Source organism: Pleurodeles waltl, chromosome 8 (genome assembly GCF_031143425.1).
Source record: "Pleurodeles waltl isolate 20211129_DDA chromosome 8, aPleWal1.hap1.20221129, whole genome shotgun sequence".
NCBI classification, from domain to species: domain Eukaryota; kingdom Metazoa; phylum Chordata; class Amphibia; order Caudata; family Salamandridae; genus Pleurodeles; species Pleurodeles waltl.
The window spans coordinates 654,632,966-654,653,867 of record NC_090447.1 but is presented as its reverse complement, the minus strand read 5'-3'; the positions used below and the strand labels follow the sequence as shown (position 1 = coordinate 654,653,867).

Sequence of the window (20,902 nt, the reverse complement as noted above, 5' to 3'; positions counted from 1 at the left end):
ACACCCCTAAATTCAGTGTTTAGGGAAGCCCCTGGCACCAGAGAAGCAGATCATGAGGACCTAAGAAGCCCAAGGACCCTGAAGAGCTGTGAAAGCAGAAGAGGAGAAAAGAAGAAGCTGAACTGGTACCAACCCAACGGGCCTGTCAGCATCTCTCGGTAAAATCTGCAAAGTCAACTCATCCTGCAGCTGTGTCTCCAGAAATCCTGTCTTCAAAAAACAGCTCAAGACTTCCTGTGAACAGTGGACTTGTTCTCCAGCAAACTCCAAAGAAGGGAGTCTAAAGCCTCCAGAACTGACAAACCTGACACCTGAAGTCACCTCTGCACCCGTCGGCTTGAAGTGGACCACTGATGCCAACCAGATTCCCTAGTCCTCTAGCGTCCATCGTAGGTTCAGCTCTCCTGGACTCCCCCGAGGACACCTGCCACCTCTGCACGCAGCCCCTCCCTCTACCGCAACCGTTTTGGTAAGGAAAACCTGACTCTTGTGAAGACCCCTCTGCACCCGTCGCCCCTGAGCTGTGGAGAAGAGGACCAAAGGTGCCTACCTGTGCCTGAGCAATGAAAAGCCTGAGCCCCGCTGTTGATTCAGCCCGACTGGCTTCCTGGCCAGAGTATGCAGCCTCTTTATGCATTGACCAGTCTCCACTGAAATGCACTGGGCACCCAACGCTGTTTTGCACCCTGCACCCGGCCGCCCTCATGGTGTATTGCTGGTGCTGCCTTGGACCTTGCTCACCACTCACCTTAACTCCTGGAGATTGGTCTTGTAAGTCGCTGCACTAATCCTATGGGAAGAACAGGTTCTGCAAACAGATAAACTATGCAGAACTCAGAAATTGCACTGTGTCCACTTTTGAAAGTGAAAAGAAACAGAGCAGACACCGTCGAGTTTGACCCAAAATGAAAGTCACATAACACTCCTTGCACCACTGATACTACTTGAATTTGCCCACTCTACCAGACTGCCAGCACGCTGCAGGAAAAGAAGGATGTGTGCACAGCTGCACAAGTTTGATCCAATTAGCCGGACCCCCCTGCCAGTGTGCCCCGCTGACAGTCCTTGTCACCTGGATGCCAGAGAATCAATTTCCACAGTGCTAGAAAGAGGCATGCCCTCCCACTCTGGGAAACTAAGCCATCTTTGGGAATGTAGACAAAAAGGAAGTGATATAAATGGACATACTCTTATTGGTTGATCTGCTTTCAAAGGGTCTCACAGCAAAGTCTGATGAGAAAGGGAGGGAGTCATGTTTTACATTTAGCTAGGTCCAGTGCTTAATTTGTAAACAAAGAGGTGCTGGTGCCCACAGCCCTCCTCTTAAACATGCGGCTGCTGCAATTAAATGTGTGAACACAAAATACTGAGGCACCGTAATCCTAAAGTCATCTCGGGCCTCTTCAATCCATATAAAGCTACTCCCTGCCCATTCAGCTCACTCTTGCAGATTTCTACTTTCTTCCTTTGTGACGCTTTTTCGTTTTTCCCATCCTCTGTCTTCCCCATATGTGTCTTTTGCTCGCAGCAAATGCTTGAGGCAAAAGACTAAGCCCCGGCCCTCAAAAATAAGTGCCGGTGCTCAGCACAGGAAACAACAAGCACAAATTAAGCACTGGCTAGGTCATGTGTTGCTTGAAGGAAAATAACACACTTCAATTAAGGAACAGGATGAAGAAGGGTTGAACAGATAATGTTAATGAAAGCCCAACTATAAGATCTTGGGATTAGGTTATTCGCTATTAACGTAATTGAGCAAAATGACCTTTCTGTAACACGGTCTACCAATACCAGTGGTTCCCAACCTTTTGTGGACCCCCACTTTATCAATACTAGAACCTGGGGACCCCTCACTGAATCATTATTGGAATACGGGGACCCCCCACTGAGTCATTACTAAAAGCTGGGGATCTAATCTGTTAATAAATTTTAATTTTCTCAGCTGTCACTGACCCCCTGAGAAGGCTTTGTGGACCCCCAGGGGTCCCCGGACCACAGGTTGGGAACCACTGCAAGATACCATTAAGTAATAAATACAATGAATTTTTATTACCTGCCCTCTATGATGATAGACATCAGCATTTTGAGGATCAATATCAGCAGCCATGTTGAAGTCTTGAGTAGAAAGTTGAGGTTGTTGCTGTTGCATATACATACTGCCTCGTTTGATTAGTGCATTGGCACGAAGCTGTATACACAGAAAGACATTTAGAGGTGGCAGAAGTTCCTCGAAGATGTCTAAAATTAATATCTCTGCCCTAAAAGTTTTCTATACCTTCCTATATAACTATGCATTTAAAAAGTGAAATGACATGCCTGATACATTCTGGGACAAAACCATTCTGTTTAAAAGGTACATTTATCCTCTAGCAAATTAAACATTTTCCAGTCTTTAGACATATCACTGAACGCTCACTACAATTAGTAAAAATCGCAGTGACATCGGACTTGAGTTTAACGGAGAATCAGTGGCAGAGCATGGTTACCCTGAGTCCTAATGCAACCAGATAAAATGAGACCCAATCTTTCAGAAAATCACTCTGTTTCTTTCCACAGAATTTTCTGCAGTGGCCCCCGCCACATGAGGCAAATTCGGCGACAATAACATTGTTCAAGTTAAAGGATAAAATATTCCAATATAAACACATTTGATTTTTAGAGATTATGATGCAAAAATTAGCAAAAAAAAAAAAACACAAAGTCAGAGGATATACTACCCATTACAAAACCATATAAAAACTGGAATATCCCACTAAATTATTTGCCATGTTTCAATTACTACAATAATACATATTTATTTTCTAGTTTCCACAATCCCCATGCAATTTATAATGACCCTTTTTGCCCAGCGTTGACAGTGCGCCTGTATTTTTATTATTTTTGATCTTCCACAATGATTCTGTACTGCTCACATTTGCAAAGTTTCCACACATCTCAAAAATATTTAATAGTCACAGGTGTATTTTGGTTTTGTTTTGAGCTAGACAGAGTATAGAACTTGACATAATTTGACTACACTGAAGTTGGAGGTGTAGGCCTGGGCTGTTGACTAATACCAAAATATTAGTATGGCTACGTGAAATACAATCTACCTTAAAAATAACTTTATAAAATCTCGGGGGGGAGGAGCAATTGATAATTCTACTAGGAAATACTGAAATATGGATTTCTTGGAGTCTCCTTTCCTGTTTCAAGTTAATTCATCTCAGTGGACTAATGCATTTCCAAAAGCTTTCAAACTTGGCTACAAAGGGGAATGTGGAACCATGAAACCAAAAGGCTTTGCACAAATTTGAAACCGTGTGACCAAAAGAAGATTGACAAAAACAGGGCTCCCTGTCTCTGCTCGCATAAGATGCTTTTGGGTGGTTGCTCCACCCTGGCATCAGATGACCTGTGTGCGCACAAAAAAAAAAAAACAAACACGAATAAACCTCACAATGGTGTTCACTTTACATGGTGTAACATTAACATCCACCAAAACACTCAACCAGAAAGAAAGGCGCCACATTGGTGTACCTGACGAACGTCCCTATCGAGGAGATCTACACCGCAGCGACCTGGGCATCGCCACACACCTTCGCAAAACACTGCTGTGTAGACATTCAAATTAATAAGGAAGCTAAAGTAGGACAGAAGGTATAAAAACACCTATTAGCCAACTCACCCACATTTCACCACAACCACTCCGGAGGATTGGATACCGCTGTATAATCTAATGCACACAGCATGTGAATCCAGAAAAGGATTCATGTTGCAAAATAAAATGGTTTCTTACCTATAAGTAGTTTTGCAACTTGAATAGTTTTCTGGATTCACATGCGTTCCACTCACCTCCCCAAAAACTGGATAAGAAGCAAACAGGCGAGAGAAAAAAAGGGGAAAAATAGAACAAAAGGAGGAAAAAGAATCTGAAGATGGGAGCTAGGCACAGAAACTTCCGAGGTGTCATCTGATGTCACACAGATGATGGACCGAGCACCAAATGGTGGTCAACGACGCCCCAATGTAAAAAAAAAAAAAAAAAAAAAAAAAATGACTAGAGCACAATTTTTTCAGACCCAACCACCACATGGGGGAATAATACACCGCAGGTGAATCCAGAAAAGGATTCACGCTGCAAAAGCTGGAGGTTTCCTTCCAAGTTACTGTCCCCCCCCTCCTGCTCATGCGAGACACTGATTGTCTTGAATGCCCCTTCCGAAGATTTCTTTTTTACTTTTTGCTAGCAAACTACACTTGCTAGTAAATTTGGTAGACTTATTTACCATTTACCCTTTTGGCCTCCTGCGCCAAAGGATATAGAGAGAGCAGGTTCTGACCAGCTCTCCCTGACTACTGCCAGCGACCTGACAGTCCCCCAGCAGCAGAGCCCAGGCTCTGCCTCTCTGCCAGGTCCAGCGCCAAGGTCTCCTGTCTCCAGGAGCCTGGACTACTGGCTTGCCCCCTTTATTGTTTTCCCACTCTCCCACGCTCCTCATTTTTCGCTGGCCCACCTCCCCAGTGTCCCCCAACCCCTTCCCAGGACCTATTTAATGGAGGCCGCAGCATGGATCCATTGAGCAGGTCCCGATCAGCTCTGAGCAGCTCTCCCTGATTGCTGCCGCCGACCTGACAATCGCCCAGCAGCAGCCAGCTCGAGGCTCTCTGCCCAAGCTCTGCCTCCCTGCCAGGTCCAGCGCCAAAGTCTATTGACCCCAGGAGGCTTGACAGCTGGCTTGCCCCCCTATTGGTTTCCTGCTCGAAACCCACTCTTCCACCTCCCCAGCACCCCACCCAGGACCTATTTAATGGAGGCTGCAGCGTGGCTCCATTGAGCTGGTCTTGACCAGCTCTCCCTGACTGCTGCCAGCGTCCTGACAAGTCGTCCAGCGACAGTCAGCATCAGACTCTCTGCCCAGGCTCTGCCTCTTTGCTAGGTCCAACATCAAGGTCTCCTGCCCCCAGGAGCCTTGACAGCTGGCTTGCCCCCATACTGGTTTCAGCTCTCCTGCGCTGCTGGCTTTCCACTCTTCCCTCCCTAGCCCCTTCCCAGTGACCCTCCCAGGACCTATTTAATCGAAGGCACACCGAAGGCACCCCAAAGCCAAGCCCGTCTACGTCCGTCCATGCCAGAACCGAGTCCAGCACCAGGAACCCTGAACCTCTGGTCTCCCACAGGTACGGCTGCTGATCTTGCTACCCTACACCCCGGTCACAATAACAACTGCTGCCTCACATCTCCCCTGCTCCACTGAAGGAGTTTCACCTGCCTCTACTGCTGCTTCATCTAGACTCCAGGACAGAGCACCCCACAGAATCCCGCATGTCACCGGCAGCAGCGGCCAAGACCCCCACCAGATCAACACAGATGCACCCTGCTCTATGCCAGATCTCTCTGCAAACACACCACAGAAATCTGGAAAACCATCTCCAACCTTGCCCCTGATGTAATTTTCATCACAGAAACCTGTATCACCCCAGCAACACCCATGGGATACAAGATGAAACACCGTGACCGCGCCAACAAGCACGGAGACGGCATTGCCGTCATTCACAAGGAGCCAATCTCCTGCACCATCACTAACAGCCAGACCATGCCCATCATGGAACACATGAACTTCCAGCACCGCACCGACAAGAATGCCACCGTCAAAGGCACCCTTGCACTTCTAGGACCACAGAACGCAATCACCAATGCAATAGCTGAATTCATCACCCCACTAGCCATCTGATGCTAATGCTACATCTTTAAGGGAGACACCAACTTCCACCTAGAAGACCCCACAGACACCAACTTCACTCACCTCTTGGACTGAAAGGACAACATCGGCCTCAAGCAGCTAGTCACTGAACCCACACACAAAGCAGGACTCACTGGACCCCATCTTCACATCTAGCAACAGAAACAGGTACACCCATACCCCACCTGGTCAGACCACTCCACCGTACACTTCATTACTGGACATGCCCACACTGCCCCTAACCACCATAGCGCACCCTTCCGCAGCTTGTCCAAGGTCACTCAGCAACAATGGACCGACGCCCTCGGCTCTATCCAACACAAATACTTCACAAACCTGGATCAGGCAGTACAGAACTTCAACGACTGGATTACCAGTGCCACGGAACAAGTCGCCCCACCAAAGCAGCCAAAGCATGCAGACCCTCTAACCATGCCAACTGGAACACCCTAGAACCCTGTACATCGAATTGCAAATGCAAACTTGAAAGAAGATGGCGCACCAGCAAGAGCGAGAGCGAAGGAGCCTTTTTCAAATCAACCCTCAACTACGACCATCAACAGATCAGAGTGACAAAGAGGGAGGCCCTGATCACCCGAATTGACACCAGCACCTACCGTACAAAGGAATTTATCATCATTGTCAGAGAGTTCACCTGCCCAACAGCCACCAAAAACTTGATCCCCACATTACAGCAGCTCCACAACACCCTCACCGACTATTTCCACAACAAGAGAGCAACCATCTACAAAAACGTATATCCCCAAACCTCCAACACACCCAGACTCAAACCAACCACCACGACCACCCGCTCACCACCTGGAAACAAGTCAGCTCATCAAACACATCCACCCTTATGAACTCCATCCACTCCGGATTACCCACTGACTCCTGTCCCCACTGACTCTTCAATCTCAGAAGAGACAAGATCAGCTGCCAACTCACCATCATTAATGGCTCGCTAACCACAGACACCTTTCTCGATGGCTGAAAACACACAGAGGTCAGACCCCCTCCTCCGGAAATCCTCAGCAAACCCTAACAAACTTCAGAACTACCAACACATTGTGCTGCTTCCCATTCCCTGCCTAAGTCCTGGAAAAGGTCATCAACCTCCAATTCACCGGATACCTACAGAAAAACAACCTACTAGACACCTCTCAATCAGGTTTCAGAAACAACCACACCACAGAGATAGCTCTATCTGATCACTGCAACAGACAACATCTGCTGTAGGAAAGTACACTCTTTTTTGACATGGTTACCCCCCATTTTCTGCCTGTTGTCAGCGTGTTTGACTGGCTTCACTGGAATCCTGCTAACCAGGACCCCAGCGATTATGCTCTTTCCCTTCTAACTTGATCTGTACAACCCACATTTGGCACACTGGTGTCCCCATGTAAGACCATAGTAAATGGTACCTAGGTACCCAGGGCTCTGGGGTACCAGGGGAGCCCCATGGGCTGCAGCATGTATTATACCACCCTTGGGGCCCTCATACAAACCTTTCTGCAGGCCTGCCATTGCAGCCCCCGTGAAAGGGTGCATGCGCCTTTTCACTATAGGTCACTGCACCAGGTCACTTTAAGACACTAGCAGAGGTGCCCCCATGAACTCCAGTTCCATTTTCCTGGACTTTGTGAGAGAAGGGATGCCATTTTATGCGTTTACTGGACTTAAGTCACTACCTATGTCAAGCTACATAATGGTAACTCAGAACCTAGTATCAAACGTCGGAATCATACCCCAATACTGTTGCCAGTATTGGAAGTATGATTCCATGCACTCTGGGGGCTCCTTAGAGGACCCCCCCGCAATGCAACCACCAGTCTTCCAGGCTTTTCCTAGCAGCTCAAGCTGCTGCCACTCCTCAGATAGGCTTCTGCCCTCCTGCTACTTGATCTGAGCAAGCCCAGGAAGGCAGATCAAAGGATTTCCTTTGGGAGAGGGAGGTAACACCAGCTCCCTTTGGAAATAGGTGTGACTGGCTTGGGAGGTGTAGCCTCCCCAAGCCACTTGTATGCTTTGAAGGGCACATTTGGTGCCTTCCATGCCTAAACCAGCTCATGCTGGTTCAGGACCCCCAAGTCCCTGCTCTGGAGCGAAACTGGACAATGGAAAAGGGAGTGACCACCCCCCCCTTCCATCACGATTCCAGGGGTGGTGCTCAGAGCACCTCCAGAGGGTCCCTAGGTTCTGCCATCTTGAATCCAAGGTTGGCAGGGGCCTCAGGGAGCATCTGAGTGGCCAGGCAGGTGACGTCAGAGCCCCCTCCTGATAGGTGCTTACCTGGCTAGGTGACCAATTCCCCTTTCAGGGATATTTAGGGTTTGGTTGGGTCCTCAGATTCTTCTTGCAAGATTCCAGCAGGATTCCTCTGCAACCTTCACTTCGACTTCTGGCCTTCGGAACTGCGACTGGACCCTCCAGGACCAAACAATCTGTCTCCAAGAAGAAGAACTATTCTGCAACATTGTTTCTAGGGCTCCTGCCAGCAACTGCAACATTTCCACCAGCTGTGAATCCACTGAGGGTGCCGTGTCTTCAGTCTGCAATAGAAGAAAGAAGGAATCTCCCTTGGAGTGAAGGAGTCACTCCTCTGCATCCGCAGGCTCATGCTGCAACGACGACTGGCTGCGTGAACTCATCTCATCCTGAGCTGCGTGGATCCTGCATCATGGGTGGTGGCCCGAGAAGTCCTCTTGGTCCTCTCTACCAGCTCTCCAACCTTGGTGGGGGTATGCCTTTGCCTTCCCACGCAAGACAGTACCCCGTGCACTGCGTTTCTTGCAGCTGTCAAGGCTTGTTTGCATCTCCTCCAAGGGATCTTCAGGCGATGTGCAGCTCAAGCCCCCAGCACTCCTTCCTCCAACGCACAGCCCTCTGTGTGGTTCTCCTGCGGCGTGGGATCCCTTTCTGTAGTGCTGTGTGGGCTCCTTCTGCGACTATTGTCCCCATCCTGTGGGACTCCTGTGGGTGCTGCCTCTGCTTCTGTGGGCCCTCTGTGTCCCTGAGGGTCCCCCTGTGGCTCTCTCTCCTGGGTTGAGTCCTCTCTGGCCTTGCTGGTCCCCGCAGGACAACTTTTCCACTAACAGCAAATTTGCCTTTGCCAAGGCTTGTTGGTGGAATTCCTGCACCAACACACGTCTGCAATCTTCATTCCAGTGTGGGCCATCTTCTGCATCCTTCAGGACCTCTTCTCCGGCTCCAGGGATGCAGTGCTGACCTGATCATCACCGTCGACCAAATCCTGCAAGTAGAACTGAGTAGGTAGTAGTTACCTACTTCTCCTGGACTTGGTCTCCTCTCTACACAGGTCCTCCTCTCCAGGAATCCACTGCTGGTTTCTTGCAGTCTTATGTCTTATATGGGTGTCTTATTTTATTCTTTTTCTTTTGGGTGGTTTGGGGGAAATTCCAGTGATTTACTCCTCCTGCTCTCCTGGTCGCTCGGGGGGGGGGGGTACTGTGTTATTTACCTCTGTGGCTTTCTAGTACTCCAAGCTCGCCTCTACACATTCCACTTACCTAAGTGGGGGCCCTGTGTTCGCATTCCTTTTTTTTTTTTAGTATATGGTTTGGGCTTCCCCTAGGGTCACTACTGCTTATTGGTATTCGCACTGTTTTCTAACCTTTTCTATGCCCATTACTGCTTACTAGTGAATATAATGTATTATTTACCTCCTATTGGAGGGTTGCCCTTCTAGCATTTTGTAGTATTGTGAGACCAAAAATTTAGTACCTCTATTTTTGTACAACTGAATGTTTTCTTTCATGTGTATAAGTGCTGTGTGACTACAGTGGTTTTGCATGAGCTTTGCAGGTCTCCTACATAAGTCTTGGCTGCTCTTCCACAGCTACCTTTAGAGAGCCTGGCTTCTAGAGACTGCCTACACTTCACTCAGAGGGGATACCTGGACCTGGTATAAGGTTTAAGTAATTTAGGTACCCACCGCACACCAGGCCAGCTTCCTACATCCCTGCACTACTGGACAGGGGATAATCCACTGCCTTGATCCACCTTGACCTCTCAACCACCTTCGATATAGTCTTCACCACACACTCATTGACCGCCTGCACCATATTGAAATAACAGATGACGCTGTCGGATTGTTGCCTTCCTTCCTTACAGGTCTTCTACACAATGGGGCAGACCCCAATAACCCTTAGACCTGGGTAATTAAATAATGAATACAAACTTGGCCACCAGGGGGAAGTATATGCCTTGACTTCCACGGCAATTTTGAATTCTCAAAAGCTCCTTTTATCTAGGTATAATGTCCTTTGATTAGTTCATATTTCTTATTTTTATATTCCTTTTAAACAATTTCTTCGTTTTCATTCCAAACAGGTTTATATATTTGCAAAAAACTCTAACATTTTACATTTTGAAGGTGCTCCCAAAGTGACGGCGCAGTGAAAGTGAGTAATGTGATAATTAAAGTGCCTGTTTGGAATGAAAAAGAAGATTTTTTTTTTAAAAGGAATAAAAAAATAAGAAATATGAACTAATCTAAGGACATTATACCAAGATAAAAGGAGTTTTTGAGAATTCAAAATTGTCGTGGAATTCAAGGCATACTTCCCCCCTGGTTGCCAAGTTTGTATTCATTAATCCTTCCTCACAGTGCACACTCAGAAAGTCCGCCTTCCTCCCTTCACATTGAAAGCCAAGCACATCATCTGCGGCGTGTCCCAGGTCTCATCCCTCAGCCCAACACTCAACGTCTATATAACACCTCTCGCAGACATCTCATACACCAATGACACACACCTCTTCCTATCGCTCTCAGCTGACTCCACCTCAACTAAGACAAAATTCCAGAACTGCACGAAGAACATCTCAGCATGGATGAAGGACAACTGCCTAAAGCTTAACACAGCCAAGACGGAAGTTCTCATCTTTGCCAAACACACCAAACTCTGGAATGACTTCTGGTGGCTGTCGAAACTCGGACTCACTTCCATGCTGAAGGACCATACTCGCAACCTCGGCATCATCCTAGACAGTCAGTGCAGGAGGCTGGCTTAGTTTGTGGTGCACACCTATTGTGTGGTACCCTATAATGGTACCCTATAATGAGTCCTGGCAAACCTTAGTGACAGTGTTTAGGTGTCCAGGTAGCAAAAGCTCTATAGGGGTAGCTGTGGTGAGCAGCTAAAGTGTATCCAGGAGGAGTGTAAAGTACTTGCAATACCACAATAGTCAGTCAGTAACCAGTCACAAGAAAGAACCACACCAGATGTGGCAAAAATAAAGGTTTCTTTATTACAACACTAAAGATATGCTAACATTGGTATATCTCCACCTGGAGATATCAATACACAAAAAATACCCTTTGCAACATGCAGGAAAAACATAAAAAAAACATGGGGCCCTATGCAGGAGTCAAAGCATATACTAAGAAAGTGGTAAAAGAAGGTGCCCAGCCAAGGTAAGTGTGTTAGGATCCCAGCGGCTGGAGGAGGAGGAAATTACCAGAGGTAAGTACTAGAAATCCCACAAGCACCTGGGTGCAGAGTTGTTATTGAGCCAGGTATTCCATTGGTTAACACAGGACTGTTGTGGTTGGATTGTTATGGATTCAGGACCCTTCCCAGTGGACCCCGAGAACACCAGTTGGCACAAAGAAGGTCCTCAGCTGAGGAGATCTGAATGGGGAGGCCTGTACCTTGCCCCCTGTTGGACACTGAACCCTGCCTTGCTAACCTTCACATCATTTGTATCCTTCGCAAGGTATCCGGCATGGGGCATGGACCTTCATGACACACTTGTTGTTAGTTACACCCTTAAACTACTACCCTAGAGGGTACACCCTTCACAGGGAGCGAAAAGGCGTTACCCTCTGCCTCCCACCTCCCCTTTTTTAACTGAGCTCTATTCCCACTGGGGGTAATGCCTCTAACCAGGTCGGGATACCCTTCCGACCCTTCAAGGACTGGTTCAATTGGTTGGACCCTGTTGACCATTTGCATTTTTTCCTTACTTGTTTCACCCCAGAATTTTTATCTCCAGGTCTCCAGCCTACCCTCACACCCCTGACGGGCCCCCAATTACATACTTGAATCCTTCCTATGACTACCCGCTCCCAGACAGCCTCTTTCACATTCCTCATGATTAACACACACGACCTGAAGTTACTGTCTCTTAATGTCCAAGGGCTAAACTCTCCCAACAAACATCGACAGATATGGCATTATCTTTTGCAGCAGAATCTAGATGTAATTCGCATGGCACACCCCAAATATCTGAACCAACACTGGGCTTACACAGACACTACGACCTCGGGAGTCACAATCCTCTGTAAAAGGGGCTTCTACACGAAGATCATCAATATAACCAGAGACCGCGTTAGGCACTTCCTTATACTCACGGTAGAAGGGGGCATGGACACACTAACACTTCTCAACCTCTATGACCAAAACCAAACGCAAGACACATTCATAAGACAGACCCTCAGGGCACAATTATGCTTGATAACAGGCAACATCCTTGTGGGTGGCGACTTCAACTTAGTCTGGAACTCAGGATTGGGCAGAAACATCACACACACAGGGCACGAAGCCATATCTAAACTGCTCAAGAAAGAAGTAACAGAAGCAGATCTAGTTGACACCTGGCGTTATGGGCACCCACACACAATAGATTTTTCCTTCTACTTGCATAGGCACTTTTCAAACTCTTGCTTTGACTACCTCTTTATAACTCCAGCCTACCTATCCACTATCACCTCCGCCTGAATTTCCGACATTTCAGAAAATCTTCAAATGGCTCCCCAACTGCCCAAAAACACAAGAAAGACAGTAACGCATGTCCTCATAAACAGATGACTGGACTATGGCAACAAACTCTATGCAGACACCACTACCGAACTCACGCAAAGGCTCTAATCAATCCACAACGTAGCCACCAGACTGATCCTCAACCTGCCCAAAAGAGCCCACATCACCCAGCACCCAGAAGACCTCCACGGGCTCCAGGTCCAGAAGAGATGCAACTTCAAGTTCCTGACCCACGCTTATAAAGCCCCCCATGACCTAGGACCTGCCTACTTGAACCAGTGCCTGCACTTCCACAGCCCCCGCAGGAACCGCTGCTCCACACACCTAGCCCTCTCACTGATTCCTTACACATGCTGCGGTTGCACCAAAAGACGTACATTCTCCCATCTGGCTGCCAAAGCCTGGAACACCCTCCACCTCCGCACCTCCCACTCGCTGACCAAATTCAGGAAGGGGCTCAAGACTAGACTCTTCGAATGAGACCACAACGAGATCCTGGATACCCTTGTGGGTGACATGCAGTGCTGAACTTATACTTGATGGATTGATTGACTGAGGGACAAATCATAAGTAGGAGAGGCTGCATCACAGTAGAGTATGACTAGCACACAGTGATCTATAACTTGCACATTTAGTGGTTACACATTTCAAAATACTGAAGGAGCACATGGTGCTTTTGGGCCTCTTTTCCCTCCGAGACCTGGTGCCACTGTACGGGTTGCACTTTGACAGCTACACTCTTGGAGGGAAAAATCTGTTACAGAACAAAACATAACTGAGTTTTTTTCAGATTTCAAAAAAGTTCTCAAGGAGTTTAGACTTCGCTCTTGTCCTTTGGAGAACAGGATAGCTCTGTGAATTATTTTATTTTCTATTTCCTCCTCAGTTACAACTAGGTCATAGAATGAAGGCGGAGAGAGAAGCTGGCCCTTTAAGCAGACATAAGCAGTATGGAGATAGGATAGTACTTTGCTTTGAAGCACACAGAATCTTTAAAGTGGTGGTTTGGAAAAGAAAACCGCTGATCAAGTGATGTTCCCCAAGCCATCATGTACCGTGCACCTTGGAAATGCGATACAGACGTGCTTATAATCTGAAAATACTGAAGTTCTGGGACCATCTATGATCATAAAAATCTAAACATATTAAGGTAACTTTTCCTTCCAGCCTGGCGGGTCCTGAAATGGTAGTTCTAACCACTGTTTAAAGAATTAGTGTATTTGGTATAGGTTTGGGGTATAGATCAGGTTTTTACATACCCATGAGAGGAAAACCGCAAACACACAACAGGCAGTTCTCATACCAAGAAAACAAAAAAACAAAAACAGCAAAACAACACAAAACACATTCTGTACAAAAAAGCTTCAGGTCCTGCAAAGATGTGATACAAGAGTCTAAACAGTTTGTGTGTTTGTCATACTAGCAGTCAACCACTCTATGCTGAACATGTATACCAATTATTTTATCATAACGGAAGCTCAAAATAACACATTAATACCTTCTGTCCTACCTTGACATTGGCACTCTCCATACTGACCACTTGATCAAGGTCGGGTTTAGCAGCTGCAGCATTGCCAATCAGAAGGTAAAAAGTGGCTCGAAGTAGCAAAGCTTCTGCCATGTATTTGCCTCGTGTCTCTATTTCTTTAGTGCATTCACTGATAATTTTGTCATAATTTTCTTCTTCCATATACTGTTTGGCCTTCAAGTACCCGTATCTAAGAACAAGAAATGTACAACATATTTCTTCAGAAATTACATTTTAAAATCTAAAATAGTTGGACACTTACCATAATGAAAGGCTGAATAATTTCTTACTTAATATAGTCATTTATGGAGGTATTTCTCCTTTAAAGTAGACAATGTAAATGGTATGAGCTTTGTTGTACAACTCTAGAGACAGTCACAGAAAGGCTGCAAAAAAATCTTTAATAATGAAGTAGCATTCCCATTTCTAAATGGAACATAAGAAGGGGTGCAAATACACGAGAGGGAGATGGTCAAATCCAACATCAATGTGAAAACATTAAGACCATTGACTACTGGGCTCAAGGGCTCACAGCATTTATATTCTTAGGTGCCTTTGTTATGTGGTACAAAAAAGGTCTTGTGCCTACCAGTGTTTTTTGAGCTACAAGACACTGCAAACATATGGCCAAGCAACGCTCCCTCATTTACACTTTATATACTATGAGTGATACTCAGCTACACCCTCCACACCTTCACAACTACACTACAAAAAATTATCCACTTCCTCTAACCCTCACCCCATCTACTGCGTTCTCCATACCTTCATTCACAGCTATCTGCACTCAGGAGAAGCAGGAAGAGACATTGCTGCACAATCTGGGATGGCATGGCAGCAAACCTAAATTATCCGGATCTTATCCGGATATACAGGCAAGCGTGTTCGGGAAAGGGGTCTACTGAAGATGTGTGGAATGAATACTGTTTACGAGCATCTTATAAGAGGCAGCTCAGAACAGGAGTCCCCTTATCACTTCATATCCCACTGCTCACAACAATAATGAATACATTTTGCAAGGGTGGTTGAGCACTACGATACCCTGGAAGGTTAGTGTAGGGAACTGGGTTTCTGTTGCACTACCATCCACCCCACCCCACTTGCCTGGTCGTTTGATACAACTTTGACTGAGCGCACTGGGGTCCCTGCCAATCAGGTTCCTAGTGCCAGTGTTCTTCCCCCATCCAAACTGTACAATTGTTTCCCCAAATGGCAAATCCCTTTAGCACTCTCTGTAAGTCCCTAGTAAATGGTATCCCTGGTACCTAGGGCCTGAGGTGCTAAAAAGGGACCCTAAGTGATGCAGCAAATCTTGTGTCACCCTAAGGCACCGGCAGGAAGTTGACTCTGTAGGCACTATTTCAAAGTAAGGAATAGTATGCACAGAGTCCAAGGGTTCCCCTTAGAGGTATGATAGTGGCAAAAAGAGATAATACTAATGCTCTATTTTGTGGTAGTGTGGTCGAGCAGTAGGCTTATCAAAGGAGTAGTGTTAAGCATTTGTTGTACATACACACAGGCAATAAATGAGGAACACACACTCAGAGACAAATCCAGCCAATAGGTTTTGTTATAGAAAAATATCTGTTCTTAGTTTATGTTAAGAACCACAGGTTCAAATTCTACATGTAATATCTCATTTGAAAGGTATTGCAGGTAAGTACTTTAGGAACTTTGAATAATTACAGTAGCATATATACTTTTCACATAAAACACAAATAGCTGTTTTAAAAGTGGACACTGCAATTTTCACAGTTCCTGGGGGAGGTAAAGTAATGTTAGTTTTTGCAGGTAAGTAAACCACCTACGAGGTTAAGATTGGGGTCCAAGGTAGCCCACCGTTGGGGGTTCAGAGCAACCCCAAAGTCACCACACCAGCAGCTCAGGGCCGGTCAGGTGCAGAGTTCAAAGTGGTGCCCAAAACGCATAGGCTTCAATGGAGAGAAGGGGGTGCCCCGGTTCCGGTCTGCCAGCAGGTAAGTACCCGCGTCTTCGGAGGGCAGACCAGGGGGGTTTTGTAGGGCACCGGGGGGGACACAAGTCCACACAGAAAGTACACCCTCAGCAGCGCGGGGGCGGCCGGGTGCAGTGTGCAAAGAAGCGTCGGGTTCGAAATGTTAATCAATGGGAGACCTAGGGGTCTCTTCAGCGGTGCAGGCAGGCAAATGGGGGGGCTCCTCGGGGTAGCCACCACCTGGGCACGGGAGAGGGCCTCCTGGGGGTCACTCCTGCACTGAAGTTCCGATCCTTCAGGTGCTGGGGGCTGCGGGTGCAGGGTCTTTTCCAGCCGTCGGGATTTTAGAGTCAGGCAGTCGCGGTCAGGGGGAGCCTCGGGATTCCCTCTGCAGGCGTCGCTGTGGGGGCTCAGGGGGGACAACTTTGGTTACTCACAGTCTCTGAGTCGCCGGAGGGTCCTCCCTGAGGTGTTGTTTCTCCACCAGTCGAGTCGGGGTCGCCGGGTGCAGTGTTGCAAGTCTCGCGCTTCTTGCGGGGATTGCAGGGGTCTTTAAATCTGCTCCTCTGGATACAAAGTTGCAGTCTTTTTGGAGCAGGTCCGCTGTCCTCGGGGGTTTCTTGTTCCTCTTGAAGCAGGGCAGTCCTCTGAGGATTCAGAGGTCGCTGGTCCTTGAGAAAGCGTCGCTGGAGCAGGTTTCTTTAGAAGGCAGGAGACAGGCCGGTAGGGCTGGGGCCAAAGCAGTTGGTGTCTTCTTTCTTCTTCTGCAGGGGTTTTCAGCTCAGCAGTCTTCTTCTTCGGTAAGTTACAGGAATCTAAATTCTTAGGTTCAGGGGAGCCCTTAAATACTAAATTTAAGGGCGTGTTTAGGTCTGGGGGGTTAGTAGCCAATGGCTACTAGCCCTGAGGGTGGGTACACCCTCTTTGTGCCTCCTCCCAAGGGGAGGGGGTCACATTCCTATCCCTATTGGGGGGGATCCTCCATCTGCAAGATGGAGGATTTCTAAAAGTTAGAGTCACCTCAGCTCAGGACACCTTAGGGGCTGTCCTGACTGGCCAGTGACTCCTCCTTATTATTCTCATTATCTCCCCCGGCCTTGCCGCCAAAAGTGGGGCCGTGGCCGGAGGGGGCGGGCAACTCCACTAGCTGGAGTGCCCTGCGGTGCTGGAACAAAGGGGGTAAGCCTTTAAGGCTCACCGCCAGGTGTTACAGCTCCTGCCTGGGGGAGGTGATAGCATCTCCACCCAGTGCAGGCTTTGTTACAGGCCACAGAGTGACAAAGGCACTCTCCCCATGTGGCCAGCACCATGTCTCGAGTGTGGCAGGCTGCTAGAACCAGTCAGCCTACACGGGTAGTTGGATTAGGTTTCAGGGGGCACCTCTAAGGTGCCCTCTGGGGTGTATTTTACAATAAAATGTACACTGGCATCAGTGTGCATTTATTGTGCTGAGAAGTTTGATACCAAACTTCCCAGTTTTCAGTGTAGCCACTATGGTGCTGTGGAGTTCGTGTTTGACAGACTCCCAGACCATATACTCTTATGGCTACCCTGCACTTACAATGTCTAAGGTTTTGCTTAGACACTGTAGGGGCACAGTGCTCATGCACTGGTGCCCTGACCTATGGTATAGTGCACCCTGCCTTAGGGCTGTAAGGCCTGCTAGAGGGGTGACTTATCTATACTGCATAGGCAGTGTGAGGTTGGCATGGTACCCTGAGGGGAGTGCCATGTCGACTTACTCGTTGTGTTCTCACCAGCACACACAAGCTGGCAAGCAGTGTGTCTGTGCTGAGTGAGGGGTCCCCAGGGTGGCATAAGCTATGCTGCAGCCCTTAGAGACCTTCCCTGGCATCAGGGCCCTTGGTACCAGGGGTACCAGGGGTACCAGTTACAAGGGACTTATCTGGATGCCAGGGTGTGCCAATTGTGTAAAACAAAAGTACAGGTTAGGGAAAGAACACTGGTGCTGGGGCCTGGTTAGCAGGCCTCAGCAAACTTTCAATTCAAAACATAGCATCAGCAAAGGCAAAAAGTCAGGGGGTAACCATGCCAAGGAGGCATTTCCTTACACAACCCCCCGCCCCCCCAAACGAAAGAGGATGAGACTAACCTTTATCAAGAGAGTCTTCATTTTCTAAGTGGAAGAACCTGGAAAGGCCATCTGCATTGGCATGGGCAGTCCCAGGTCTGTGTTCCACTATAAAGTCCATTCCCTGTAGGGAGATGGACCACCTCAACAGTTTTGGATTTTCACCTTTCATTTGCATCAGCCATCTGAGAGGTCTGTGGTCAGTCTTAACTAGGAAGTGAGTACCAAAGAGGTATGGTCTCAGCTTCTTCAGGGACCAAACCACAGCAAAGGCCTCCCTCTCAATGGCACTCCAACGCTGCTCCCTGGGGAGTAACCTCCTGCTAATGAAAGCAACAGACTGGTCGAGGCCATCATCATTTGTTTGGGACAAAACTGCCCCTATCCCATGTTCAGAGGCATCTGTCTGCACAATGAACTGCTTGGAGTAATCTGGAGCTTTTAGAACTGGTGCTGTGCACATTGCTTGTTTCAGGGTGTCAAAGGCCTGTTGGCATTCTACAGTCCAGTTTACTTTCTTGGGCATTTTCTTGGAGGTGAGTTCTGTGAGGGCTGTCACAATGGATCCATATCCCTTCACAAACCTCCTATAGTACCCAGTCAAGCCAAGGAATGCCCTGACTTGAGTCTGGGTTTTTGGAGCTGCCCAGTCCAGAATAGTCTGGATCTTAGGCTGGAGTGGCTGAACTTGGCCTCCACCTACAAGGTGTCCCAAGTAAACCACAGTTCCCTGCCCTATCTGGCATTTGGATGCCTTGATAGAGAGGCCTGCTGATTGCAGAGCCTTCAAAAACTTCTTCAGGTGGACCAGGTGATTCTGCCAGTTGGAGCTAAAGACAGCAATATCGTCAAGATAAGCTGCACTAAAGGACTCCAAGCCAGCAAGGACTTGATTCACCAACCTTTGGAAGGTGGCAGGGGCATTCTTTAAACCAAAGGGCATAACAGTGAACTGATAATGCCCATCAGGTGTGGAGAATGCTGTCTTTTGTTTTGCTCCAGGTGCCATTTTGATGTGCCAGTACCCTGCTGTTAAGTCAAAGGTACTTAAGAATTTGGCAGCACCTAATTTGTCTATTAGCTCATCAGCTCTAGGAATGGGATGGGCATCTGTCTTGGTGACAGAATTAAGTCCTCTGTAGTCCACACAAAACCTCATCTCTCTCTTTCCATCTTTGGTGGGAGGTTTGGGGACTAAGACCACTGGGCTAGCCCAGGGGCTGTCAGAGTGCTCAATTACTCCCAATTCCAGCATCTTGTGGACTTCCACCTTGATGCTTTCCTTAACTTGATCAGACTGTCTGAATATTTTGTTTTTGACAGGCATGCTGTCTCCTGTGTCCACATCATGGGTACACAGGTGTGTCTGACCAGGGGTTAGGGAAAAGAGCTCAGCAAACTGTTGCAGGACCTTCCTACAGTCAGATTGCTGTTGGCTAGAGAGGGTGTCTGAATAGATCACTCCATCTACTGAGCCATCATTAGGGTTTGATGACAGAAGATCAGGGAGAGGCTCACTCTCAGCTTCCTGATCCTCATCTGTTACCATTAACAGATTTACATCAGCCCTGTCATGGAAGAGCTTAAGGCGGTTCACATGGATCACCCTCTTGGGGCTCCTGCTTGTGCCCAGGTCCACCAGGTAGGTGACCTGACTCTTCCTCTCTAGCACTGGGTAAGGGCCACTCCATTTGTCCTGAAGTGCCCTGGGAGCCACAGGCTCCAAAACCCAGACTTTCTGCCCTGGTTGAAATTCAACCAGTGCAGCCTTTTGGTCATACCAAAACTTCTGGAGCTGTTGGCTGGCCTCAAGGTTTTTACTTGCCTTTTCCATGTACTCTGCCATCCTTGAGCGAAGGCCAAGTACATAGTCCACTATGTCTTGTTTAGGCTCATGAAGAGGTCTCTCCCAGCCTTCTTTCACAAGAGCTAGTGGTCCCCTTACAGGGTGGCCAAACAGAAGTTCAAAGGGTGAGAATCCTACTCCCTTCTGAGGCACCTCTCTGTAAGCGAAGAGCAGACATGGCAGGAGGACATCCCATCTCCTTTTGAGTTTTTCTGGGAGCACCATGATCATGCCCTTTAATGTCTTGTTGAATCTCTCAACAAGGCCATTAGTTTGTGGATGATAGGGTGTAGTGAATTTATAAGTCACTCCACACTCATTCCACATGTGTTTCAGGTATGCTGAAATGAAGTTGGTACCTCTGTCAGACACCACCTCCTTAGGGAAACCCACTCTGGTAAAGATACCAATGAGGGCCTTGGCTACTGCAGGGGCAGTAGTGGACCTAAGGGGAATAGCTTCAGGATACCTAGTAGCATGATCCACTACTACTAGGATGTACATATTTCCTGAGGCTGTGGGAGGTTCAAGTGGACCCACTATGGCCACACCCACTCTTTCAAAGGGGACCCCCACCACTGGAAGTGGAATGAGGGGGGCCTTTGGATGTCCACCTGTCTTACCACTGGCTTGACAGGTGGTACAGGAGACACAAAACTCCTTAACTTTCTGGGACATATTGGGCCAATAGAAGTGGTTGACTAGTCTCTCCCACGTCTTGGTTTGTCCCAAATGCCCAGCAAGGGGAATATCATGGGCTAAGGTCAGAAAGAACTCTCTGAACTCCTGAGGCACTACCACTCTCCTAGTGGCACCAGGCTTGGGATCTCGTGCCTCAGTGTACAGGAGCCCATCTTCCCAATAGACCCTATGTGTTCCAGTTTTCTTGCCATTGGACTCTTCAGCAGCTTGCTGCCTAAGGCCTTCAAGAGAGGGACAGGTTTCTTGCCCCTTACACAACTGCTCCCTTGAGGGTCCCC

The 20,902-nt window shown here is 47.8% G+C and overlaps 1 protein-coding gene across 2 annotated transcripts in view; it reads right to left on the bottom strand.

Annotated features, from left to right (window-relative positions):
• TOMM70 (translocase of outer mitochondrial membrane 70) overlaps positions 1-20,902 on the bottom strand; it is a 208,703-nt gene that overhangs the window by 86,806 nt on the left and 100,995 nt on the right. The window contains exons 6-7 of one of the 2 annotated variants that reach the window (XM_069204747.1): positions 14,004-14,223; positions 2,054-2,188 (exon numbers count right to left, since the gene is read on the bottom strand). In XM_069204747.1, the coding sequence (XP_069060848.1) occupies positions 2,054-2,188; positions 14,004-14,223 (355 nt within the window). The remainder of the gene's footprint in view (positions 1-2,053; positions 2,189-14,003; positions 14,224-20,902) is intronic. The other variant, XM_069204748.1, reaches the window with a different exon arrangement.